The sequence below is a fragment of the Chlamydomonas reinhardtii genome, chromosome 1 (genome assembly GCF_000002595.2).
Source record: "Chlamydomonas reinhardtii strain CC-503 cw92 mt+ chromosome 1, whole genome shotgun sequence".
Classification (NCBI taxonomy): domain Eukaryota; kingdom Viridiplantae; phylum Chlorophyta; class Chlorophyceae; order Chlamydomonadales; family Chlamydomonadaceae; genus Chlamydomonas; species Chlamydomonas reinhardtii.
Genome location: NC_057004.1, coordinates 484,145 through 504,418, shown reverse-complemented (window position 1 = coordinate 504,418; position 20,274 = coordinate 484,145). Strand labels below are relative to the sequence as shown.

General features: G+C 63.2%; 1 protein-coding gene across 1 annotated transcript in view; it reads right to left on the bottom strand.

Moving 5' to 3' along the window:
- Positions 1-101: 101 nt before the first annotated feature.
- The window catches only part of CHLRE_01g002787v5 (uncharacterized protein), a 30,612-nt gene continuing 10,439 nt past the window's right edge, over positions 102-20,274 (bottom strand). Inside the window, exons 34-99 of the mRNA XM_043058130.1 lie at positions 19,996-20,270; positions 19,718-19,854; positions 19,294-19,562; positions 19,060-19,182; positions 18,608-18,899; positions 18,205-18,454; positions 17,608-18,070; positions 16,963-17,480; positions 16,816-16,858; positions 16,631-16,694; positions 16,319-16,418; positions 16,184-16,231; positions 15,855-15,915; positions 15,548-15,646; positions 15,370-15,419; positions 15,166-15,217; positions 14,979-15,076; positions 14,654-14,811; positions 14,209-14,525; positions 13,972-14,081; positions 13,643-13,860; positions 13,429-13,519; positions 13,040-13,128; positions 12,677-12,900; positions 12,382-12,547; positions 12,173-12,273; positions 11,538-12,071; positions 11,315-11,405; positions 10,988-11,188; positions 10,736-10,871; positions 10,456-10,601; positions 10,179-10,329; positions 9,931-10,058; positions 9,596-9,820; positions 9,297-9,447; positions 9,060-9,160; positions 8,773-8,908; positions 8,438-8,616; positions 8,040-8,267; positions 7,621-7,910; positions 7,434-7,500; positions 7,029-7,288; positions 6,336-6,435; positions 6,002-6,125; positions 5,849-5,899; positions 5,622-5,706; positions 5,271-5,379; positions 4,998-5,135; positions 4,681-4,786; positions 4,451-4,502; positions 4,230-4,295; positions 3,899-4,026; positions 3,611-3,671; positions 3,384-3,448; positions 3,224-3,289; positions 3,053-3,091; positions 2,457-2,867; positions 2,283-2,342; positions 2,024-2,160; positions 1,678-1,941; positions 1,399-1,486; positions 1,135-1,285; positions 727-1,020; positions 539-625; positions 233-361; positions 102-123 (exon numbers count right to left, since the gene is read on the bottom strand). Of these exons, the coding sequence (XP_042928044.1) occupies positions 1,679-1,941; positions 2,024-2,160; positions 2,283-2,342; positions 2,457-2,867; positions 3,053-3,091; positions 3,224-3,289; positions 3,384-3,448; positions 3,611-3,671; positions 3,899-4,026; positions 4,230-4,295; positions 4,451-4,502; positions 4,681-4,786; positions 4,998-5,135; positions 5,271-5,379; positions 5,622-5,706; positions 5,849-5,899; positions 6,002-6,125; positions 6,336-6,435; positions 7,029-7,288; positions 7,434-7,500; positions 7,621-7,910; positions 8,040-8,267; positions 8,438-8,616; positions 8,773-8,908; positions 9,060-9,160; positions 9,297-9,447; positions 9,596-9,820; positions 9,931-10,058; positions 10,179-10,329; positions 10,456-10,601; positions 10,736-10,871; positions 10,988-11,188; positions 11,315-11,405; positions 11,538-12,071; positions 12,173-12,273; positions 12,382-12,547; positions 12,677-12,900; positions 13,040-13,128; positions 13,429-13,519; positions 13,643-13,860; positions 13,972-14,081; positions 14,209-14,525; positions 14,654-14,811; positions 14,979-15,076; positions 15,166-15,217; positions 15,370-15,419; positions 15,548-15,646; positions 15,855-15,915; positions 16,184-16,231; positions 16,319-16,418; positions 16,631-16,694; positions 16,816-16,858; positions 16,963-17,480; positions 17,608-18,070; positions 18,205-18,454; positions 18,608-18,899; positions 19,060-19,182; positions 19,294-19,562; positions 19,718-19,854; positions 19,996-20,270 (9,501 nt within the window). The 3' untranslated portion in view covers positions 102-123; positions 233-361; positions 539-625; ... (2 more) ...; positions 1,399-1,486; position 1,678. The remainder of the gene's footprint in view (positions 124-232; positions 362-538; positions 626-726; positions 1,021-1,134; positions 1,286-1,398; positions 1,487-1,677; positions 1,942-2,023; positions 2,161-2,282; positions 2,343-2,456; positions 2,868-3,052; positions 3,092-3,223; positions 3,290-3,383; positions 3,449-3,610; positions 3,672-3,898; positions 4,027-4,229; positions 4,296-4,450; positions 4,503-4,680; positions 4,787-4,997; positions 5,136-5,270; positions 5,380-5,621; positions 5,707-5,848; positions 5,900-6,001; positions 6,126-6,335; positions 6,436-7,028; positions 7,289-7,433; positions 7,501-7,620; positions 7,911-8,039; positions 8,268-8,437; positions 8,617-8,772; positions 8,909-9,059; positions 9,161-9,296; positions 9,448-9,595; positions 9,821-9,930; positions 10,059-10,178; positions 10,330-10,455; positions 10,602-10,735; positions 10,872-10,987; positions 11,189-11,314; positions 11,406-11,537; positions 12,072-12,172; positions 12,274-12,381; positions 12,548-12,676; positions 12,901-13,039; positions 13,129-13,428; positions 13,520-13,642; positions 13,861-13,971; positions 14,082-14,208; positions 14,526-14,653; positions 14,812-14,978; positions 15,077-15,165; positions 15,218-15,369; positions 15,420-15,547; positions 15,647-15,854; positions 15,916-16,183; positions 16,232-16,318; positions 16,419-16,630; positions 16,695-16,815; positions 16,859-16,962; positions 17,481-17,607; positions 18,071-18,204; positions 18,455-18,607; positions 18,900-19,059; positions 19,183-19,293; positions 19,563-19,717; positions 19,855-19,995; positions 20,271-20,274) is intronic.

The following is a 20,274-nucleotide window of genomic DNA, read 5'->3' as shown; positions in this document are numbered from 1 at the left end:
GGCGGCAGGCGTCGACGCAGGCGGACAGCAGGCCAGGCCGGTTGGCGGCTTGCACCAGGAAGGAGGGGCCCTCCTCGCGGGGCAGCGACCAGCGCGGCCGGCATAGCGGCACTTCCTCCTTACCTGCAATCAACACGAGGACGGAACATGGTGTCATGCGTCATGTTTCAGACCCTGCACTTCACCGGCAAACGTCAACGTGCATCGACAAGGCACGCACACCAGGACGTACCCCGGGAGGCCAAAATGGCGGGCGCGCGCGGGTTGCGGCACACGCCTGCGAAGGACACCGGCCGCTGATCCAAAACCCCACCGCCAGTGGATGCAGGCACGTGACCATTGATGCCAGCAAGGAGAGTCCCTGCATACGGTACCAGAAATGCGCGCACAAGCAGATGTCAGCTGCTTTGCCCGTTCTACAAGACCACCAGCAGCGAGCGCAGCCGACACCCGAAGAATTGTCAACACCCAATGAAGCACACACGGGGTCACTGTCCGCGCCCAAACACGTCGCAATGAACCACGCGCACCTACGTACCTGGCGGACAGTACAGGTCGGCGCCGATGCCCGAGTCCACTGGGCGCGTGAATGCGTCACCCTTATTGCAGATGAAAGGCTGCAGGTCTGCGTGGTGTGCAGTTGCGCAAGGAACGAAAGTTGGCAGCTAGCTGCGAGCGCACGGGGAACGAAAACGGCGATCGCCACTCATCCAAGCCCATTCTCACCTGCTTGGCAAAGTGGCAGGGCTAGGCTTCTGCATGACACGGCCTCCCACTCGTCCACAGCGTCGGCCGCATCCAGAAGCCGCTGGATCAGCCGCACATCCAGCTGCCCCGGCCCTGCTGTGTTGCTGGCGGCAACGGCCGCAACAGATGGAGAAGCTGACACCGACCATGTGAGGCAGCGCGCCTCGGAGGTCGGGCCCGTCAGCAGCGGGTTGATGAACCGCCGATCGTTGCGCCCCCGAACGTAGTCGAACGAGGTTCCGTCGAGCCATTGCCAGTTACGGACACGGTTTTCTGCAGGAGTGCGGGGCATGTCGACTAAGGCGAGCGAGACGGCTCAGTGATGTTTTGATTTCCCAAAAGGAGGAATACGTACAGGGCTGTCATGATGCAGGCTGGCCGCCGTACCTGCGGGCCCGCGCTGGTTGCCGGTGGTGAGCTTGGAGCCCAGCCACAGGCGGGTGACGCCCGCCACGCGGCTGTTGCGCGCCCACTCGCGCACCATGGCCAGCAGCGCCTCGGCCTCAGAGGCCGTGTTCACGCTCGCCAGCAGGCCGCCCTGAGGCCGGCGAAGTAGTGAGGAGGGGAACGATACATACGCATGACCGTTAGGTAGGACAGGGTTCCTCGCTACTAACGCTGCCTGTGATCATCATTGCCCAAGTCACGCACCCGCTGCCTGCAGAATTTCTCCGCTTGGTCCCAGTTCATTTCTTGCCGGAACAGTGTAGAGCGCGTCTCCCGCAGAGTCATGGACACACTGGGGGGAGAACCGGGCGAGGGCATCGGGCGGCGAGACAGCGGGCGGCGGCACAGCACTGGCAGGTGCTGGCCGCAGTTACTGGCCGCCCACCTGTAGGACGGTCATAAGGGAAAACGGCGTCGTTGAATGCCTAAAATAAAAGCGCTCACAAAATGTGGACGGCAGCATGGATTGGGAGCAAACCGAACCTTACCCAGGTTTCCGCCGGCCGACACGAGGAAGTTGGAAGGTACCGCTTTGTGCGATGCCGCTGGTGGTGTTTGATGTGAGAACCTCACGCAGCAGCGACTGCGAGACCCGCGAGCCGGATAGCAGCGACGACAGCGAGACGGGCACCAGCTCCACCCCAAAGCGCATCTCGCCACATGCCGGCCGGATCGGGGCCACGGAATCACGCCCCCAGGCGCTCCATCGCAGACGCTCGCCGGTTGTGTAACGCCACGGCGCGCCGTCTGTGGCAGGTTAAAAGATACGAATGATGAGACCATGCATTCCGTGTAAACCACGCACCGCGCGCGCCCTTCAAGAACTCACTGCCGGTGTTGGAGGCTCCAAACCAAAATGAAACGGAGCGGCCCACGCGGCCACGGGCCCAGCTAGCAACGAGGTCGGATGCTGACTGCTGCTCCATACTGTCCATGACGGGCGCCAATTCCGCAGAGTGAGCCGCACTGAGGGTGGGAGCAGAGAAGTTCTGAAGTTACTACCAAAACGAGTGGGTCTCAATAGGAGCGAGCGAGAGAAGTAAGAATGACATTGCAATAACATGATGCGCACATTAGCGCGCGCTTACCAAAAGGACTTGGCCAGGGACCAGGTCATGGGCACATCGAACAGCAGGAACTCGTCCGTGCTGCGTGTGCGGGCAGGAGGAGGAACAGTTGTTTGGGCAACACCATGGGGGCAGCTTGCCTCTCGTTTGCTTGTTCGGCACTGTACATATGGGAGGTGAAGCGCGCGAACTCACCGCAGCACCCGGCGTGGGATTGCAGGCCGCCCCCTTGGGCAGGACTCCTTTCGCCGTGCCCGACACTGCAACGTGCTGAACAGAGACGTGGCCGCGCTGTCGCCATCGTCATCCCCGCCGCCTCCACCGCTGCCACCGTCGTCATCTGTCTCCAGCACATAGTAGGTGAAGCGCTCCGAGGCCTGGGGCGCAACGCTCTGAGCAATGGCCGGCATGAGCGGCGTGGCGGCCGTGGGCCGCCAGGAGGCGCCGCCGCCCCCCACGCCACCGTCACCAGTCGCGCCCTCGGCGCGGCTGAGCACGCTCGTGTTGGAGGTGATCAGGGCAACACGCTGCAGTTGGGAGGCTGATGGCACCACGTTGCGGCGGCACAGCACGTGGTTCACGCTGACCTGAGACCGCGTTGTGGTGCTACATACATCCACGTGGCGAAAGCGAAGGCAGTAACGGTTGAGCAAAGCGACTCAGCAAGGAACAAGCTAATAACACGCGATCAGCGCTCGAGCCCAACGATGATGGCTCTATACCGAACATCCAGCAGCCCGCCCCACTGCTGCATGCAGGAATGCGTGATACATTGGGAATGCGTGACTCACCATGGTTGGTCAGCCCACCTCGCCACACCAGTCGTCGCGCTGCAGGAGAGTAATGGTGCGACGCACGTGCTCAGGAACTAACTTACGTCGCGACATGCACGCGGCGTGAGTAGCGTGAGCCGTCACCCCACCCCATCTGGTGCCCCTGGGTCACATGTACGCTCCACGCACCTGCCATCCCGAATTTCGGTCCTGATCTCCGCGCAATCATTGACGCTTGGCCCGTCACTACAGCACCTGTAGAAACAAACATACAGAGACGTACGTGCAAGCAGCCATTTACTCCATATTGCGTGGCCACACCCACGCACTGAACGCACGTGCTCCTCACCGGATATATGCGCCGTTGACCATTGTGTTGTCCGAGGCGCTGGAGTTCGCCATGCTTACGGTGGCCTGCATGTCCGCAAACAAGCGAGGCAGAGGTAACCAGCAGTCATGCTAGTCGCAAGCAAAGGCATTAACAGACTGGCCGCATGCGTGCACAACTGGCCGCACGCATGCACAACGGTCGCACGCATGCACACCACCCGTACGTACATACCGTGCAACACTTACAAATGTGTTGAAGCTCTGGGTTTGCAGCCGTATACCGCAAACACTGTAGCCAGCATCACATCTGGCATAGGTTTTGGTAAGGGGAAACATGGCAGCTTAATAACTTGGCCGTTCCGTCTACCCCGCCCCAACGGACATCCACCCGGCCCTGACCCTCTGTCCGTCTCCCCGCTGCTGGGCCCAAGACGTGCGCTTGTGGCGATGCAACCACAACAAATGAGGTTGTACTGCAACCGCCGTGTTGGGTGCTGCCCGCGAGCCAATGATGCGTTTGAGAACGGTACATACCTGGTCTCAGCCATCCAATTACCCAAGCTTGATGGGTTTGTGACCTCTACTGTCTGTCCGTAACGGCACAGCAGCCGGGCCGACGTGACGGCCACGTCATCCCGGTAGACGGTCGCTGTGGTGAGAGTCTGCGAAACAAGCAACATTCAATGACAGGCATGCGTTATTCAGGCGTCCTGCCAATTGCGGTGTCTACTACGTGGTGCAGGTGCCAGGCAGGCCTGCAAAACCCTTTGCTGGGTAGGGACAGCGGCGGCGGCCGCGGAGGCAGGTCCAGGTGCACATTTTGGTCCCTTGGTAGCTATGTAGAGCAACCCGAAACCGAACTCACAGTACGGTTGGCGGATGTTCGAACCAATTTAAATATTGAGTAGTCCTGCTTTGCAACAGCTCGAAGCTGCGGCAGTCGGGAGATACCGAAAGGTGGGCATTTGAGTGAAGAAAGAGATCGCAGCGCCTTGATCGGCTCAGATTGTGCTGGCAAAACCCATCTCACAGCCACGCATACAGCCCGCAGCATCATGAGCATGAAAGTCCCGATGACTATGTCACCTGCAGCCCGACTGCGTAATTGGATGAGTTGCCGGGGCACTTGGCCACAGGCCTGTAGACAGCACGTGACGCGCACGCATGGAAAGACTTGGCATTTGCTTTTGCGTGTACGGTGTGCCCCGCGTGGAAGTCAAAGGCGTTTTGCGAGATGGCAGGCAGGATTGGGCAGGGCCGTTGCCACCAGGATGCTACCTAGGGACCCTGGGCGCCATTCTATCTTTGCAACGTACCCCCATGTCCCAATTGTCGTCGCCGTGGTGTCGGCCACAGGCCTCAGTGGAGCGGCCATGCTGTCAGTTGACGTGTTGTAGCATTGAAACTCCATATTCATCACGCCTGTTTGATTTGGGCCATGTAGAAAGCGACGGTGCGTTCCTTGCCAGCGGGGAACAAATCAGTCCATAGTACCCGTACACCAGTGCACGCGATACACAATCAATTAGGATCTTGCCCACACCCCTGCATTGTTGCCGGATGCCCCGCTGATGAGTAGCCATGGCGGCTGTGGACGATGCATCTGCCCTCCTGCCTTCCTGCACCCACCCACCCATCAGGTCTGTCGCTGTGGACACAGCAGCTGTGCGATTGTCCACCCGAGCAGAGAAACCGCGCACGACAGTGCCGTTGGGGCACGTGACCGTTGCCGACCACGATCCAAAGTTTGTAGCGCCTGACACCGGCAGATCTGCATGCGGGATTAGAGGCACCAGGTGCGCCCATGGAGTCACCGACGCCGTCCACAAAATATGTGAGCGGATGAATACATCGCTAGCTTTGGCGTGCCTGTTTCAGGTCATCAACTTGGCACTTGGTTGCTCACCTACAAAGTCTCGACCTCTGGAGCCTGCGGCCCATGGATGCCAGGCACTGGCATTGACGCGGACGCGTGGGTTGGCAGAATAGCGGAAATCATCCTCGGTTACCCGATCCTGCGTACAGGAGCCGCCGACATAGCCAAGCTAACCTCAGCGAAAGCCCAAATGCGGCGGGGTTCGGCATGCATGGTGCCGGTAATTTCATTGGTGCAGCAGTGTGGCTGGTTCAGACGGAACTCGACGCTCCGCTTTAGTAGCCACGATTGGCACCTTGCTCACGGCTTGTGTGTGCCGCGCGCTCCCAAGGAGAGAGCAGTAGCAGGAGCGAAGGCAATGCATGGAAATCGACAACTTACATTCAGGCCGAACCACGTGCCAAAATTTGATGCCTGCTCGTTGCGTCGCATCCAGCTGGTCGTCATTGCGGTGACCGCCTCAAACCTGGGAGGGGGTATGGACTGTGTGTGGGTGCTCTTTCGGTTGCGGCATGACCGACTCGTCTTCAGATTACGCAGCATGCAGCGAATCGCACCGAGATAGATAGCGCAGTACTACGAAGCCCACGCCCGCAGACAACACTCACTGCAGGGGGCTGTCAAACCAGGCCAGGTTGCCGCCTTGCGCCTGGCATAGCCTGTATATGAACGGCGGGCGAGCAGCAGCCAGCGTTATTCATGTACTCGACGTTATTTTGAGCGGGCCAACCGGACATACAGCCACCCAGGCACCCACGCACATCTCTGCAGCGGGCCAGTCCATGAGCCGGGTGAAGAGCTGGAAGTGGGCGGTGCCCTGCAGCGTCTGGGCGGCGGGCGCCAGGGACCGCAGCTGCGCGCCGTAGGCCGAGGCGGATGTGGGGCCTGCAGAGGCGCAGGTAGCATTTGCAAACAAAAATGGCTGCTGTGTAGGTGTACGTGGGTCAGGGTACGTGGCAAGCAACCATTTGAATGCGTTGTGGTGGATAGGACGTACGTAGTATGCGATCATAGCAAAGCCCCTTGCGTCGCCCCTGCTACGGGTTGTTAGGCCCGGGTTTATTCCGTCCCCGTACAAGCATCATGGCTACTCACGCTGGCACATCGGGCGGGTGAACTGGAAGCGACACGGCCGGGCCACCCACTGGCTGGTGTTGCCCGACTGTGTTGCCACCGCGCAGTCCTCATCGCTCAGCTGCGGTGCGTGGGCGGCAGTAGCATCACGGGAATGGGAAAGTTGGGGCATGCGTACGTGTGCCACCGCAAACGTGCATTGCCAGCACCGCTGCATTTGCCGACAAGGACGCACAGCAGCTAGCACCCCGGCTTGCAACATATATGGCTGTGTGCAAATTGTTTGACATGGCCAGGTTCCGACATGCGACATGTGACATAGCAACATACGACATACCGACATACCACAACTCGCCCACATTTGCATAGCTACGCGTCCTGGAGCTCATTCGAGTAACATCTCCCAGCTTTGCGGCGGTGCATTGCGCTAGCATAGCCACAAGCTCCTCCCACAGGTCGCACCCTACGCCACGCCACCACCACCGTGGCAACCGTGACACGTTTTGTTGTGTGCCACGGCGTTTCACGCTTACCAGAGGCATATTGAATGCGTCCACAATATGTTTGGCGGGTTTGGATGCGTTTGCAGGGTATGTGCATTATGTCGCAATGTCGTATGTTGCAATTCACATGTCCACAAGTCGCAACCTGACCATGTCAAATAACTTGCAAGCTGCTATATAAGCCACCGGCACGACACACAGACACACGCACCGGAATGGCGTCTGAACTGAAGACGGGGCTGGCCACATTTGACGGCTCGCCCGCCGCCCACAACGCCGAATCCAGTTGCAGCTTGCCGCCGACGCTGATCCATCTCCAGCTGTTTTCGTCCGTTATGTCGGTTAGGCCGATGTGGTAGGTGATGGAGCTCAGGGGGGCGAACAGCCGCGGCTGCTGCAGCAGCGCCTCCTGCGCCACACGGAACGCCGCGGCCTGCACGTCCAGGTCGATCAGCTCCGCCAGCGTGCCGCCTGCGGGGCGGGAGGGGGTAGGGGGGAGAGAGAGAGGTCACGGAAGGTAGTGGGTTCGCCTAGCTACACGCATGTGCACACGAGTGTGCAGGTGGTGCTTGATGATTGCAAACTTTCGCCCTAATGCTGCTGCCCTCACGCTCACCCAGCACGCGGCACAGCTGCTGCGCGGCGAAGGCGTCCATCAGCGTGTCGTACAGCGACAGCTCCACCTGCGCGGGCAGACAGCAGCAGGTCGGAGGAGGTGCACGACTGCTGTGGTGGTACCGTAATGCGGGCAGCCCCTATGATGCAGCCGCGATGCAGCCAGCAGGCAGCCCACACGCACGCACCGTGCCCGCGCTGGTGAAGCCGGTGGCTAGCGGCGTCAGGTAGGTGCTGAGCGCAAGCCGCTCCTCCTCCGGCAGCTCCGGGCCGCCGCCCGAGGCGGTGGGCTGCTGCGTCAGGTCCAGCAGCCCGGCGGGCCGCTTGCACACCACTGGCAGCGGCGTGGCGCAGTTCACAGGCATGAAGCGGTAGTCGGGCGCGGACACGTTCTGCGTCAGAGACGAGCTGAGGGCGCCGCAGTCGGTCAGGGCAACCGCGGGGTCGAACAGGCCGGGGATGAGGTCACGCGGCCGCCCTGTGCGTAGAGGCAGCGAGCAGTGGGAGGGCGATCAAGTACGTACGGTGACCTCGAGCGTTGGGCAAGGAATGAGCTAGCGTTGCCCGCCGAGAAAGCTCCCATTGATTGACAGCAAGTAAAGCTTACCCGAGGGCCCGGTCGTGTACTGCGCGAGGGTGTTGTTGACAAGGCGGCCAGGCCCCTCGTCCCGCTTCAAGGCGCAAGTGCGCGCGGCGGAGTCATGCGTGTACCAGGCACACCCATCCACCGCCGAGCATGATTGACAGCAAGCGGTGGCGTTGGCAACGTTGGTGAGCACGGCGAGGTCAGGCAGCAGGTTGCCGTAGTGCGTGTTCTTCAGCATGTCGCCACAAGCTGAGGGGGTGGAAGCACACAAGTCATCACAGCAGGTTAGGCGGCCGTGCAAATGTATCAGCAATAACCTGCACAGCTAGCACAACTGCAGGTCACAAGCCCCACCTAGCCCCACTTGCCGACTGCCCATTCAACGAAGCCCCGCCCCCATGGCAAAGAGTAATCCTCACTGTCGCTTTGCCAGGCATAGTTGATTGGCGTGACGGGGCCCATGCCTCCTGGCTGCTGCGACATCAGCGCGGTGCCATCGCTGTAGCCCCACGCCGACATGAAGTCGAAGGAGCACACGTACGGCGCCGCCAGAGAGCACTCCGAGTCATGAAGCTCGGGTAGCGAGCAGTTCGACCACCTGCGCAGAGCGAGTCATGAAAAACATACAACGGTTTGCAGCTAGCAGGACAGTGCGAAAAACCTTTCCCACACGTGGATGCAGCCACAATTTGGGGCACATGGTCAGGCTTAGACCGACTGCCCATGCCCTCGCCGCCGCGTCCCAATCACTCACAGTCCGCCGCTGAAGTTGTTGCACATGACGGAGAAGGCGGCGCAGTCCTCGCGCTGCTGGGCCGTGCCGTTGGGCTGGTTCGCAGCCCAGTTAATTGCAGGAGAAGGCTTGTCATCAACCCAGAGGAATGAGCCATCTGGATGGGGAGTTGTGAAGCAGAAACGATGTGAGATAGACGGAAGGATGCGAACCCTTTGTTGGCCCTTTTTGCTCTCCTTACACAAGGCGTGCACACAGGTTGAATAGTGGCATCAAGCAAACCCGGACCCAAGCGAATGCCACCTCACCTGACCGCCTGCTGAGGCCCACATGCATGAACCCCGGGGCCTTGGTGCCCAAAGTGGCGTTAATGAAGGCCAGGCCCGTAGCGTTGAGCAGCGGCTGCGACCTGTAGGTGCGGCACCGACGGCGGGGGGCAGAGACACCATCTAGCTGCGGCATGTTGCCTGGTAGAAAGGCCCTGTGCTCCACAATCAACACCAGCGGGTATAGGGCCCAACCACTTCCTGTACCCGATCACGCACCTGGACACGGCAGCGGTGAACTGCGCGTACTCGTCCTGTGTGCGGAAGGTGCCCAGCAGCCCGCCCCGGTCGGTGCAGGCCTGCGCCGCGTCCTGCCAGGCCAGGCGCTGCGGGTACAGCCGGAAGTGGCGCCCGCTCACGATGGCGCTCGCTGCAGCGGGGCATGTCAGAGGGCGCATACAGCAGAAGGTCAGCCAGGGGCGCGTGAAGCGCGGCATGCGGGCAGCCGGACGGCCGGCGCGTTCGTGCGTGTGCGTGTGCGTGCACCCGACGCAATCAAGTCAACAGCATGTGCGCACCTGCGGCGTCCGTGGGTCGGGCGCACACGAAGCCGTAGCTGTCGTTGGCGCAGCTGACTGCCACGTAGCTGCTGCTGCAGTTGATGGGCGCAGAGGTTGTGCTGCCGGTGGTGTTGAGGCAGGTGGTGACCAGGGCCACACACGAGAGGCTGGTGTTGGCGGCATCGATGATGGTGCGGCTCGCCACGTAGGGGCTCTTGTCCAGCCACGTCCAGGCGCCAGCGCCTGTCCATCCAATCGTGTCAGGACAGGCCAGCAGCAAGCAGGTCAGCAGAAAGCATGAGGAAGGCATTTGCAACACGAGCACACGTTGCTGCGCATGCTGCAGCACGCACCGACGCGCGACAGGCCGATCCAGGCGTTGGCAGTGAAGGTGGCGGGCGGCACGGGCTGCTGTGCGAGCAGCAGTGTGTTGACGGCGGGCTCGAAGGCCACCGACACGGTGGCGTCATACTCATCGCCACTGGAGGGCGGGCGGCACGGAGGACACGGCAGGCAGAGATCACACAAATTTCCCAAGCACAAGTACCACTTATGAGATCATGCAGAAGGAGCTTTACGTGCTTCCACGGCTGGCGCACACCTTATGGACGCCAGCTCGCCGCCCTCGTTGCGGCACCAGGCGCTGGCCTGGTCGAAGCTCATGCGCTGCTGCTGCACGTACAGGAACTCGCGGGACCCCACCTGCACCGCCGCCACCGCCGCGCGCAGGGCGGTGCTGATCGTGCCGGCGCCTGCGCGCGGAACGGAGCGGTGGACATGTTGTAAACTTGGACGAATGGAACGGACAAGGAGGCATCTGAAGTGGCATGCGCATAAGGAAAATCTACCACACAGACGCTAACGGTGATGACGCTCACTTGGCAGGCGGGCGCGCAGTCCAGTCCAGGCCTGTACGGGGCCGGGCTGCGTGGCGATGGGCTGCATGTAGGCGCTGACCGCCAGGCTGAGGCGCCGGATCTCCAACTGCGCATCGAACGACGCCAGCGCGCCGCCGCGGCGTTGGCTGCGCATGGGGGATACAGCAGCAGCGCAGCAACAGGTCGGACATAAAACAGGATCTAGGAAGAAGAACAGTCACTTGAACAAGACGCGCATGCCTTGTGACACACGCGCGCATGCGTTCGCACAAGCACGCACCAGAATGTGGATGCGGCGTCCCAGGGCAGCTGCACATTGTAGAGGCTGATGATGTCGGCGCCGTCGTTGGAGGACAGCGCCACCACCGGCACCGCCGCGTCGCTAGAGCTCACGCCTGCCTGCGCCGACTTGGGCACTGCGAGGACCAATACCGTGACAGAACGATGGCAATTGGCAGAGTGAATTTAGCATACGGTACTGTTCTACGGGCAGGATCTGCAGAATGACACAGTCTAATCATGTCTTTCTTACCGAGCATGCAAAGCGGCCGTCGCACCAACCCAGTGCAGCCCCGGTCCCTCCAGTCCACGGCAGCATCGGTCACGTTGACGCCAAGCTCGGCGCAGTCCTCCACGCCGCCCGCGTCGTCGGGCTGGTTGGCGCCCCAGGCAGGCACGAAGCTGGCCGAGAACAGGGTGCCGTTCACCCAGGACCAGTCGTACAGGCCAGGGCCTGCAGCATAGCGCACGGCCGGAGTGTGTGGGCGCGTGTGTGTGATGCAAGCATTCAGCAAGGGTGAAGTAAGCATGCAGCTGCACGCACGTGTAGCAGCGCAAGTCATCATGCCATGGCACGCACCTGTGCGCTCGGCACCCACCCACACGCCCAGCACGTCGTCGACAACACTGCCGAACGCCCACTCCTGGATCATCAGCGCCACCGAGGCCACCTGCATGCGTGATGCATGGCGCACAGATTGACAGCCGCATCCATGAGCCCATGGCAAGCTCGGTGGCAAGTGTGCGCCCTGTTTACTTTCGTCCATATGCTGGCACTGCGGCCAGCAGCATACCTAGCATACCTGGACGTTGCTGGTGAAGGTGATGAGGCTGCCTCCCTGGTTCCTGCAGAACAGCGCCGCCTGCCCCCAGTCCAGCAGCACGTCGTACAGCGCCGCGGTGCTGCCGGCCGGCGCCGCGTCCGGCAGGTCCATGCGCGCCACCGGCACCACCGCTGTGCCCAGCTGCGCCACGTCCGTCTGGCTGGCGCGGGTGCTCAGGCCCGAGATGCCGGTGGGGCAGCTGCGCTGCAGCAGGTAGGACGCCTGCGGCGGCGAGGGGATCAGCTCCGGGCTGATGTAGCGGAGTACGCCGGAGTCGGGAGGCGGCGTGGAGCCCGAGCTCGAGCCGGTGCCGGTGGTGTTGGTGGCGGTGGTGTTGATGGCGTTCATCGGTGTCAAGTCACCGGTGGCGGTGACGTTGATGACCGTGTTGGACACGATGGGTGTGTTGGGTACGCCGGAAGCTGCAATTCTTTGCAGTGAGGTCTGTGCGCCAGATGCCAGCGGCGCGTTGTCGCACTCGATGCGCAAAGAGAGCACATCTCCCGAGGCGTCCTGTGAACAGCAATGCGTGCGGGGTTACATACGCGAGAAGCGCACCGCACTTCGCGAGATTTGTTGCTGTTCCCAAGTAAGTCATACGACACACGCCCCACCATGAGCGCCAGCGCCGACACGGCCTTGGAGCCCTCGGGGCACTCGTACAGGAAGGGCGTGGCGGGCGAGCTGACGACGCCGCCCACCGTGGGCAGTTGGGCTGCGGCGGCAGGGCAGGCAGGCAGGGGAGGCATGGGCGCTCCATGTCAGGAGACGAGATATCATAAATGCCTCCAGCAGCTGATGAAGGTACGCATGCTGGCCTCACCCGCCAGGGGCAGCCGCGCCTCGGGCTCGGGCACGTCCATGCACACCAGCCGCGGCCCGTGCAGGTAGCCGGTCGTCACGCCCCCCACCACCCAGCGCGAGCGCAGCAGGCTCAGGCCGGACAGGAGCGTCAGCTCACGGCAGCGCTCCGAGTAGGGCTCGCCGACCTGCAGCAGGTACGTGGCATGATTGCGACAAGGGACGGAGCTGTTAGAACATGTACCATCGGGATGACGCAAACACGTAGGAGGTATCTTATGCCAGGTTCTGGAGCCCGCTATCCGCCGCGCGCTCGCCTTGCTGAGCAGCGGTGAGTAGGTGAGGCGCGAGGTGTGGTCGGCGGTGTCGGAGCACAGCGCGTCCAGGCTCAGCATCAGGCCGGGGGTGCCAGTCGCGCTGGGCGCGGGCGGCGAGGGGTGGCGCAGGGCGCGGCCGGTGAGCACCGCGATGCCGGCGGGGCAGCTGGCGGTGGTGAAGGCCAGAGAGCTGCTGTTGACGGTGGCGATGCCCGTGTCCAGGTCTGCAGCAGGTGCGGACAAGTGGTCACCCAGTGGGTCTTGAGAAGGCGGCGAGTCGAGATCCGCTGCTATGTACGGTACGCGATACGTGCACCAACATAGACAGGTATGCAACCAGACGGCCGCTGTGTAAGCGCGCACCCTTTGTGACGGCCGCTCCGCCGCTGCACACCAGGCCCAGGTCGCGGATGAACAGCGCCACGCCGCTGAGCGCGGTGGGCACGTCGTACCTGAGGCGGGCATGGGCCACGGGCATATGCCACACACGTGTGCTGTTAAGCGCAAGGGAAGGAAACACACGCACAGACACACACCTTGCGCTCTTTAACACGCACACACACACACACACACACACACACACACACGCGCACACACACATGCGTGTACCGACGTGCGTGAGCACGAGTGCAAGAGGAACGCTTGGCTCCGACACAGCTGTGCAGCTTGCCCTTCCCCCATACTCACATATACTCCACAGGTCCGCCCCTCCTTTCGCGCCAAGCGCCTTCCTTACACACGCACACACGCACCTTCCAAACACCTGCGTCACGTACTCGCCCGGCGGGCACAGCAGCGACAGCGGCTCCAGGCCCGAGGACTCGGTGGCCGTGAAGCCCGATACTGAGGCGAAGGAAGGAACATGTTCGTGGAGACTTGGAGACAACACGCTTGAGACAACCGTCTTCGCTTAACGTAGAGAAAGCGAGCACCCGTTTTCACAGCCACGGTCATTCAATCGCTCACCGTATGGCACGGGCGGTGAAGGCAGCAGCCCGGCGCTGAGTCCGCAGCGGAACGCCACGCGTGTGATCAGCGGCAGCGGGCCGAGTCCGGGCCGCGTCAAGGTCTGCTGCGCCCACAGCACCTCCACCACCACCAGGCCGGCCGGGCAGGTGAAGTTCCAGCCCACAAAGGGCGAGCCCAGGGCCGGCTGCGCCAGCGGGGTTGCGGTCAGGCGGCACCTGCGATAGGTAGGGCGGCCGCCGGTTTGGATCTGACATGCATGCAGAACAACACAATTGTGATTGTGAACACTACAAAGGAATGGCCCGACGAGCCACGGCCTCCCGCACCTTGTGGACATGGCGGTGATGAAGCCGGGGCGCTGCGGCGTGAAGTGCGTGAAGGCGCCCACGACTGAGGCGATGCCGCCTAGCGTGTCGCAGGCGGTCGCATTGAGGGCCTGCAGGGGGCAGACAGGGAGCATTTGCATGGTACCAATACGGACAACTGCAGCAGACAGCAGGCCTGTCATGTGCCCCATGCAGCCCAACACCAACATCCCGCCCTCTCTCGGCCCGCCCACGCACCGTCTGGCTGAACGTCACGTTGCTGGGCGGCAGCCAGCCGCCGCCCACCCGCACGGTGTGGTCCTGTCCGGCCGGGGTGGGCAGCAGCGGCGTGCACGCGGCCGACAGCGAGGAGTAGGGCTGGCTGGCGTTGGGCTGCGTGCCGTACTGCGACGCCGGCGGGAACCAGGCGGTCAGGCTCGACACGCCAAAGCCGGGCGGGCAGGTGGCGGCGCCGCGCTGCTGCTGCTGCTGCTGCACAGTGCCGCTGCTGTAGAAGGGCGAGTCCGAGGTGGAGTCGCCAAACCAGGGCGAGCAGTCGGAGCAGGCGGGCGCATCTGGGCGAGGAGGAGAAGCAGACAGCAATGGACGGGCTAGTGAGCACGGCCGTGAGCACAGCCACGAATAGGGTCGGCACACTTCATGGCGGATGGCAAACAGGTGTCCTAGCAACGAAACCGCTCACCTGATGTGATTGGTCCAGGCGGCGGCGGTGGTGGCGGCGGAGATGGGGGCTGTGGCGGTGGTGGGGATGGAGGCGGGGGCGCAGGTGGTGGCGGTGGCGCAGGCGGAGGACTCGGCGGCGGCGCCGGACGCGGCGGAGGTGAAGGCGGCGAGGGTGGTCTGATGGAAGGTCCAAGTGCAAGGCATGCATGCGCCGTTACTGCAGCAGCAGCATGTAATGGTAACACACACACACACACACACACACACACGCGCACGCACACACACACACACAAACACAAGAATATGCTGCGCTATGCCGCGCGATGGATTGGTTTGCGTCTTACCGGGGCCGAGGTGACGGCGGAAGCGGGCCCGGTGGCTTAGGAGAGGGGGGCGGCACACCAGGTGAAGGCGCAGGAGGCGATGGTGGTGGCTGCGGCGACTGCAGGCAACGTAAGATTCAAGTGGTTAACAGCCTGCAAATTTACAAACAGGTAGACATGCATGTAGCAATCAGCACTGCGCACATACCGGCGGCGAGGGCGATGGGGGCGACGGGCTTGGCGGCGATGGCGGCCGTGGCCTGCATAGTGTGGTGTATGGTGGGGACATAGGCGGCGGCCGTGGACGCAAGCCCAGTCAGTTTGCCAGTCATGGTAACGGGCTCCAAGCAGCCACCAGACAGCTCCACACTGCACTTGTTCAGCCCCCATTAATGCCACACAGCACTCGTACCCGGGTGGTTTTGGGGGCTTGGGAGCGGGCGGGGGCCGCGGTGCCGGCGACTGTAGGGAGTGCATTCAGTACAATTGCCAACCACAACAACTCAAGTGCCGGAATGGAAGTGCCAGAACTTCCATTAACAGCAACGTGGCGCAGAGGCTGTGCCCATATCCGCAGTGTCAGTGCGCACCGGCGGAGGAGGTGACGGCGGTGGCGAAGGCGGGCGTGGAGGCGACGGCGGTGGAGGCGAGGGCGGCGAAGGTCGGGGGCTTGGGGGCGAGGGCGGCAACTGCGTGTTCACATGCCACGTCAACACGTACACAATTAACGCAGTGTATAGCTCGGCACGTTGCCTTTGAATGCAGACGCAGGAGACAGCTCCAGACCCACCTATCTACACCTGTTGCGGGTTCCAAGCTGCTGCATGCTTCCCGACAACGATGCCTCCGTACCCTACCGGTCCGGGTTGTGAGTGCTGCGGCACCTGCGCAACTTACAGGCGGTCTCGGAGGAAGCGGCGCAGGGCTCGGCGGCGGGCGCGGTGGTGGCAGGGGGGGCCTGCCCGTTGACACCGCGAAAATAGGGGTGCGTGGTGCGTGTGTGTGCGTGTGAGTGTGAGTGTGTGTGTGTGTGTGTGTGTGTGTGTGTGTGTGCGTGATTGTGTGTGTGAGTATGTGTCTGCGCGTATGTGAGTATGTGTGTGCGTGAGTCTGTGTGAGTGTGTGTGTGTGTGCGTGCGTGTGTGTGTGTGTGTGATAGCATGCAGTAGCCAGTCCCTCAAGGATCTATCTGCCCACGTTGATGCATATGTCTCCGCCGTACTCACTTAGGCGGCAACGGCGGTGGGGGAGGTCGTGGAGGCGGCGGTGCGGGCCTGCGGGGATTGTCAAATACAACATCTGGACCCAAGGTAGAGCAGGAGGTCTTTGGAGGTGTGTCACTTGAAGTGTGTCCCACTTACCATTGCACCACGCCACCAGAACAGCGATAAGTTAACGATCCGGAAACCACGTCGGCCGTTGCTGTAGTTGCGGCGTCGACCGTGCCGCCAGAAGGCACATCTGCAAATGTAACAAACGAGCGCTCTGTGATTGAACTGGTGAGCGGTTGTTGACCACGCACAGGTTCTGGCCCGTCTCCATCCATGGTAGGCTGCAGCCTTGTAGCGCCCCATGCTCCAGAACTGGCCCGCGCTTGCCCGCCTGTGTCCATGCCCCAAATCATCAGTCACATACCGGTAGTGTATGCGGTGTGCATCCCCAACCCCTCTTACTTGAGTAGCAATAACACGCCACCTCGTAGAGCGTGGGTGACATTGGATTTATGTAGGTAGATATCTGCATAGCAGAAACGTGCATATGCGTACGTTGCTCCAGATGAAGCAGCCTACGCAGGCGACCCAACGGTTTCTCAAGCTAGTTGCAGTGGCTGCTGCGCGGCAAGGCATTGTCTACTCACCAAGGTGTAGCCGTACATACGTGTGGCTTGAGCCGCGCAAGCACTGCATAATGCGGGCAGGTGGAGGAGGGAGGTTGGGGGAATGTTGAGGTGAACCCGCCACGCGCGGCCAGACGGCAGTGCATAGGTTGCAGGGTTTCGCGTTACCTGCAGCAGGCGCTCGCAGTGGTGGCCGCGACAGAAGTACCGCCGGGTTGCGACGGATTGAAAGAGAAGCCACCGGTAGTGTAACGCCTGCCAGCAAGCGCGCTGGTCGTACAAACAGAGAACTGGTTGAGATGACGGCGTGCGCCACTCTCCGCAATCGCGAGGAATGGGTCCTTTACAACCGACACCGGAGCCGCGACGCTGTGCAGGAGGCGACGGCGGCCGACAGCCAGGGGTGAGGGCGCCGGCGCGGGAGGTGGCTGCGAAGGAGGCGGGGGCGTCAGCGCAGGCGGGCGCGCGCCGCACATGAGCCGCAGCGTGGCGATGGAGTTGGTGGCGGGCGAGGGGGCGGACAGGGCGCTGCCCTGCAGCCCCGTGCCGACCATGCCGGGTGGGCAGGTGTACTGGAAGTTGCCACCGCCGCCGCTGCCGGCCGCCTGGGGCATGGGGCAGCCGGGCCGGGCATCGGCCGGCGCCAGCACCGGCAGCACCGCGCCACTGCCGCACTGCAGCTGGAGCTGTGGGATTGCAGGATGGACAAGGAGGCATGGGGAAGGGCGCAGCAATGTCAGGCAGGCCGCTGCAATCGAAAGCCCCCCCTAACCAAGCCATGAAATGCCGATCAGCCTCAGTGCCCCCACGCACCCAGCACAGTCCGGCCGCATCGAAGGCGCCGCTGACGCCCTGCACGCCGCTCAGCCCGCAGTCCGCCTCCGCTTCGTACACGCCGCCGGCAGCGGGGCGGTACAGCCACAGCCGCTGCTCCGCGCCGCCGCCGTCCGCGCCCGTGCACCCTACCCCGACGTCCTGCGTGTTGCGGCTGGTGTTGGCAACCGTCAGGCTCACTGACGCCAGCACCGGGGCGCCGGCGGTGGGCGAGCACAGCAGCGAGAAGGGAAGGGCGGTGGCGGTGGGCGAGGGCGCGGGGTAGCCGAACAGCGGCCCGGCGGCGGTGGGCGGGTCGAGCACGAGTGGGTCGGACATGGGCGCGGTGTCGCCGCTGAAGATGGAGTTGGAGCGGAAGCACACGCGGTCGGCGGCGGTGACCACCTCGGACAGCTTCTTGGGCGCCCAGGACGTGACCCAGGGCCGACCCATCAGGTAGCAGCTGTGTGCGGCGGGCGGGGGGGCCAGAAGACAGGTAGGGGCGGGTGTCAGGTGTATGGGATGGTGTTGTTGAGGGACCTACGGCGTGCCTGCACTCCAAGCAACATGTCCACCGCTGTCACGGCCAGGTCTCACGTGTTTGGCGCGAAGTCCTCCGGCGGCTGGTTGTTGGGCGGCACCCAGCCGGCGGGGCGCCAGCCGGGCAGGTAGATGTAGTAGACGCAGCGCGGCGCAATCATGCACCCAACGGCGCACTCCAGCTCGCTGGCCACGGGCGTGAGCGCGTTGCCGCCGGGCGCCAGCGTCTCGCCGGGCACCATGAAGGCCAGGCCGTTGGGGCGCGTCAGGCAGTGGAAGGTGGGCGACAGGGACACGGGCGGAGAGCCTGCGCGAGTGGGAGCATGTGTGTGCGAGACAGGTGGGGACCAGCGTACGTAGGTGATCAGGTCAGGATGCTGGTGGCCCGTGTGGCAGCTTCTGCCCTGCACAATTGCGCTTGGCTTGAGTTGCTCCGCGACCAGGCTCCAGCCCCACTCACTCTTCTGGCACACCACGGGCATGCGCTCCTGGCAGCTGAGCGAGTACACGCCCTGGCTCAGCTGCAGCCGCTGACGAGGGTCCGGAGGTGTGCCCGGAGGACTAGGCGGTGGCGATGAGTTAGGTGCTGGGTTAGGTGGGGAGGGTGGACTCGGCGTGGAGTTGCTGGGCCTGGGAGGTGGCTGCGGTGGCGGCGGCGGCGGCGAGGGGTTCGGCGGCGGTGGTGGCGGCGGGCTGATGCGCACGGCGCCTCCGGTGGCAGTGGCGTTCCAGCGGCTGTACAGCGAGTCCACCTGCGGTTGGCATGGGGGGCGGGCGGCAGGTCAGGCACGAAAACACACACAATGTGCATGGAGGGAAGCTCGGCAACTCCACACATGAAACCCGACAGGACCGCTGATAGACTGCAGAAAGCCGGCCCTCTAACCTAGCCCACCGTGCCAGCCCACCCACCTCCAGCTCCAGCTCCACGCCCTGCGGCCCCACGATGATGGCGCAGGCGGCGTCCCCGAACTCGCCCGGCTCCCAGGCGTTGAGCACGCCGTCCGTGGAGAACGAGCCGTCGCTCCAGAACAGCTGCAAGCAAGCAAGCGCCGGTGGCGAAAGGCGTGTCACTGCGAGATAGAGGACGACACGACACGGCATGCCGCCAGCCCCTGCCCCCCTCCGTCCCGTCTCCCATCCCACCTGCCCCTCGCCGTAGCTGCGCAGGCCCAGCCACATGTAGGGCGGCAGGTCCAGCGACCAGCCCGTGGGCGACGTCATGTCCGAGCGCGTCCAGTAGTCGGTGAGGCTGGGCAGCTCGGCGCCGTAGGTGCGGCACAGCTTCTGGCCCTGCGCCATGGTCAGCTGCAGCCCCGGCTCGCCCCGGTTCAGCGGCGGGAACACCAGCAGGCTGGTGGTCAGGTACGGAACCAGCTTGACGCCGGCAACGCCCATGCCGCCAGCGCGGGAGCCTGCGACGGGGCCAGCGATTGTGGAAGGGGGGGAGCGAAATGGGCTGAGTATTTGAAATAGATGTTGCTCCTGCAACACCAGACTACGGTTGCCCAGAGCCCGGGCTGGACGCCTTTCGTCTGCCACGCGTGCGTCCCGCGCCGCAGGGACTTACGCTGGCACACGAAGGGCAGCGCTGCGGTACAGCCCATGTCGTACCACTGCGCCTCCTGGCTGACCACGATGCGCAGACCGCCGCCGCTGCTGCCGCCCAGCCGGATGGCCGCTGCCATGCAGTCCTCGCCACCGTACCTGCGAGGCGGCATGGCATGGTGGAATGGTAGAAACGGCACCCCGTAGCATATGACATGCCACATGGCGCCTTGCCACATCGCAAGCACTGTTGCGGCGAGACAATGCATGTTGCATGGCACATCACCGCAAAGCACCCACCTTCCATCCGGCTGGCCTGACGCCCAAGCCGTGTAGGTCAGGTCGGCGCTGGTGTTGACCCAGCGAAAGCGGCCCTCCTGCACCGCGTCGCTGCCACCCAGCCACACGAACACGTCGCGGCCGCTGTACACGTCCGCCTCCCCCAGCTGCCCGCTGCCCGCCCAGTTGCTCAGCAGGCTGTACAGCACGCCCGCCTCGCTGCGGCTGGTCACTGCAGCCAGGTCGCCGCCCAGAGCCTTGCAGTGCGAGCGAGCGTCCGACCAGCTCTTGCGGACCTGT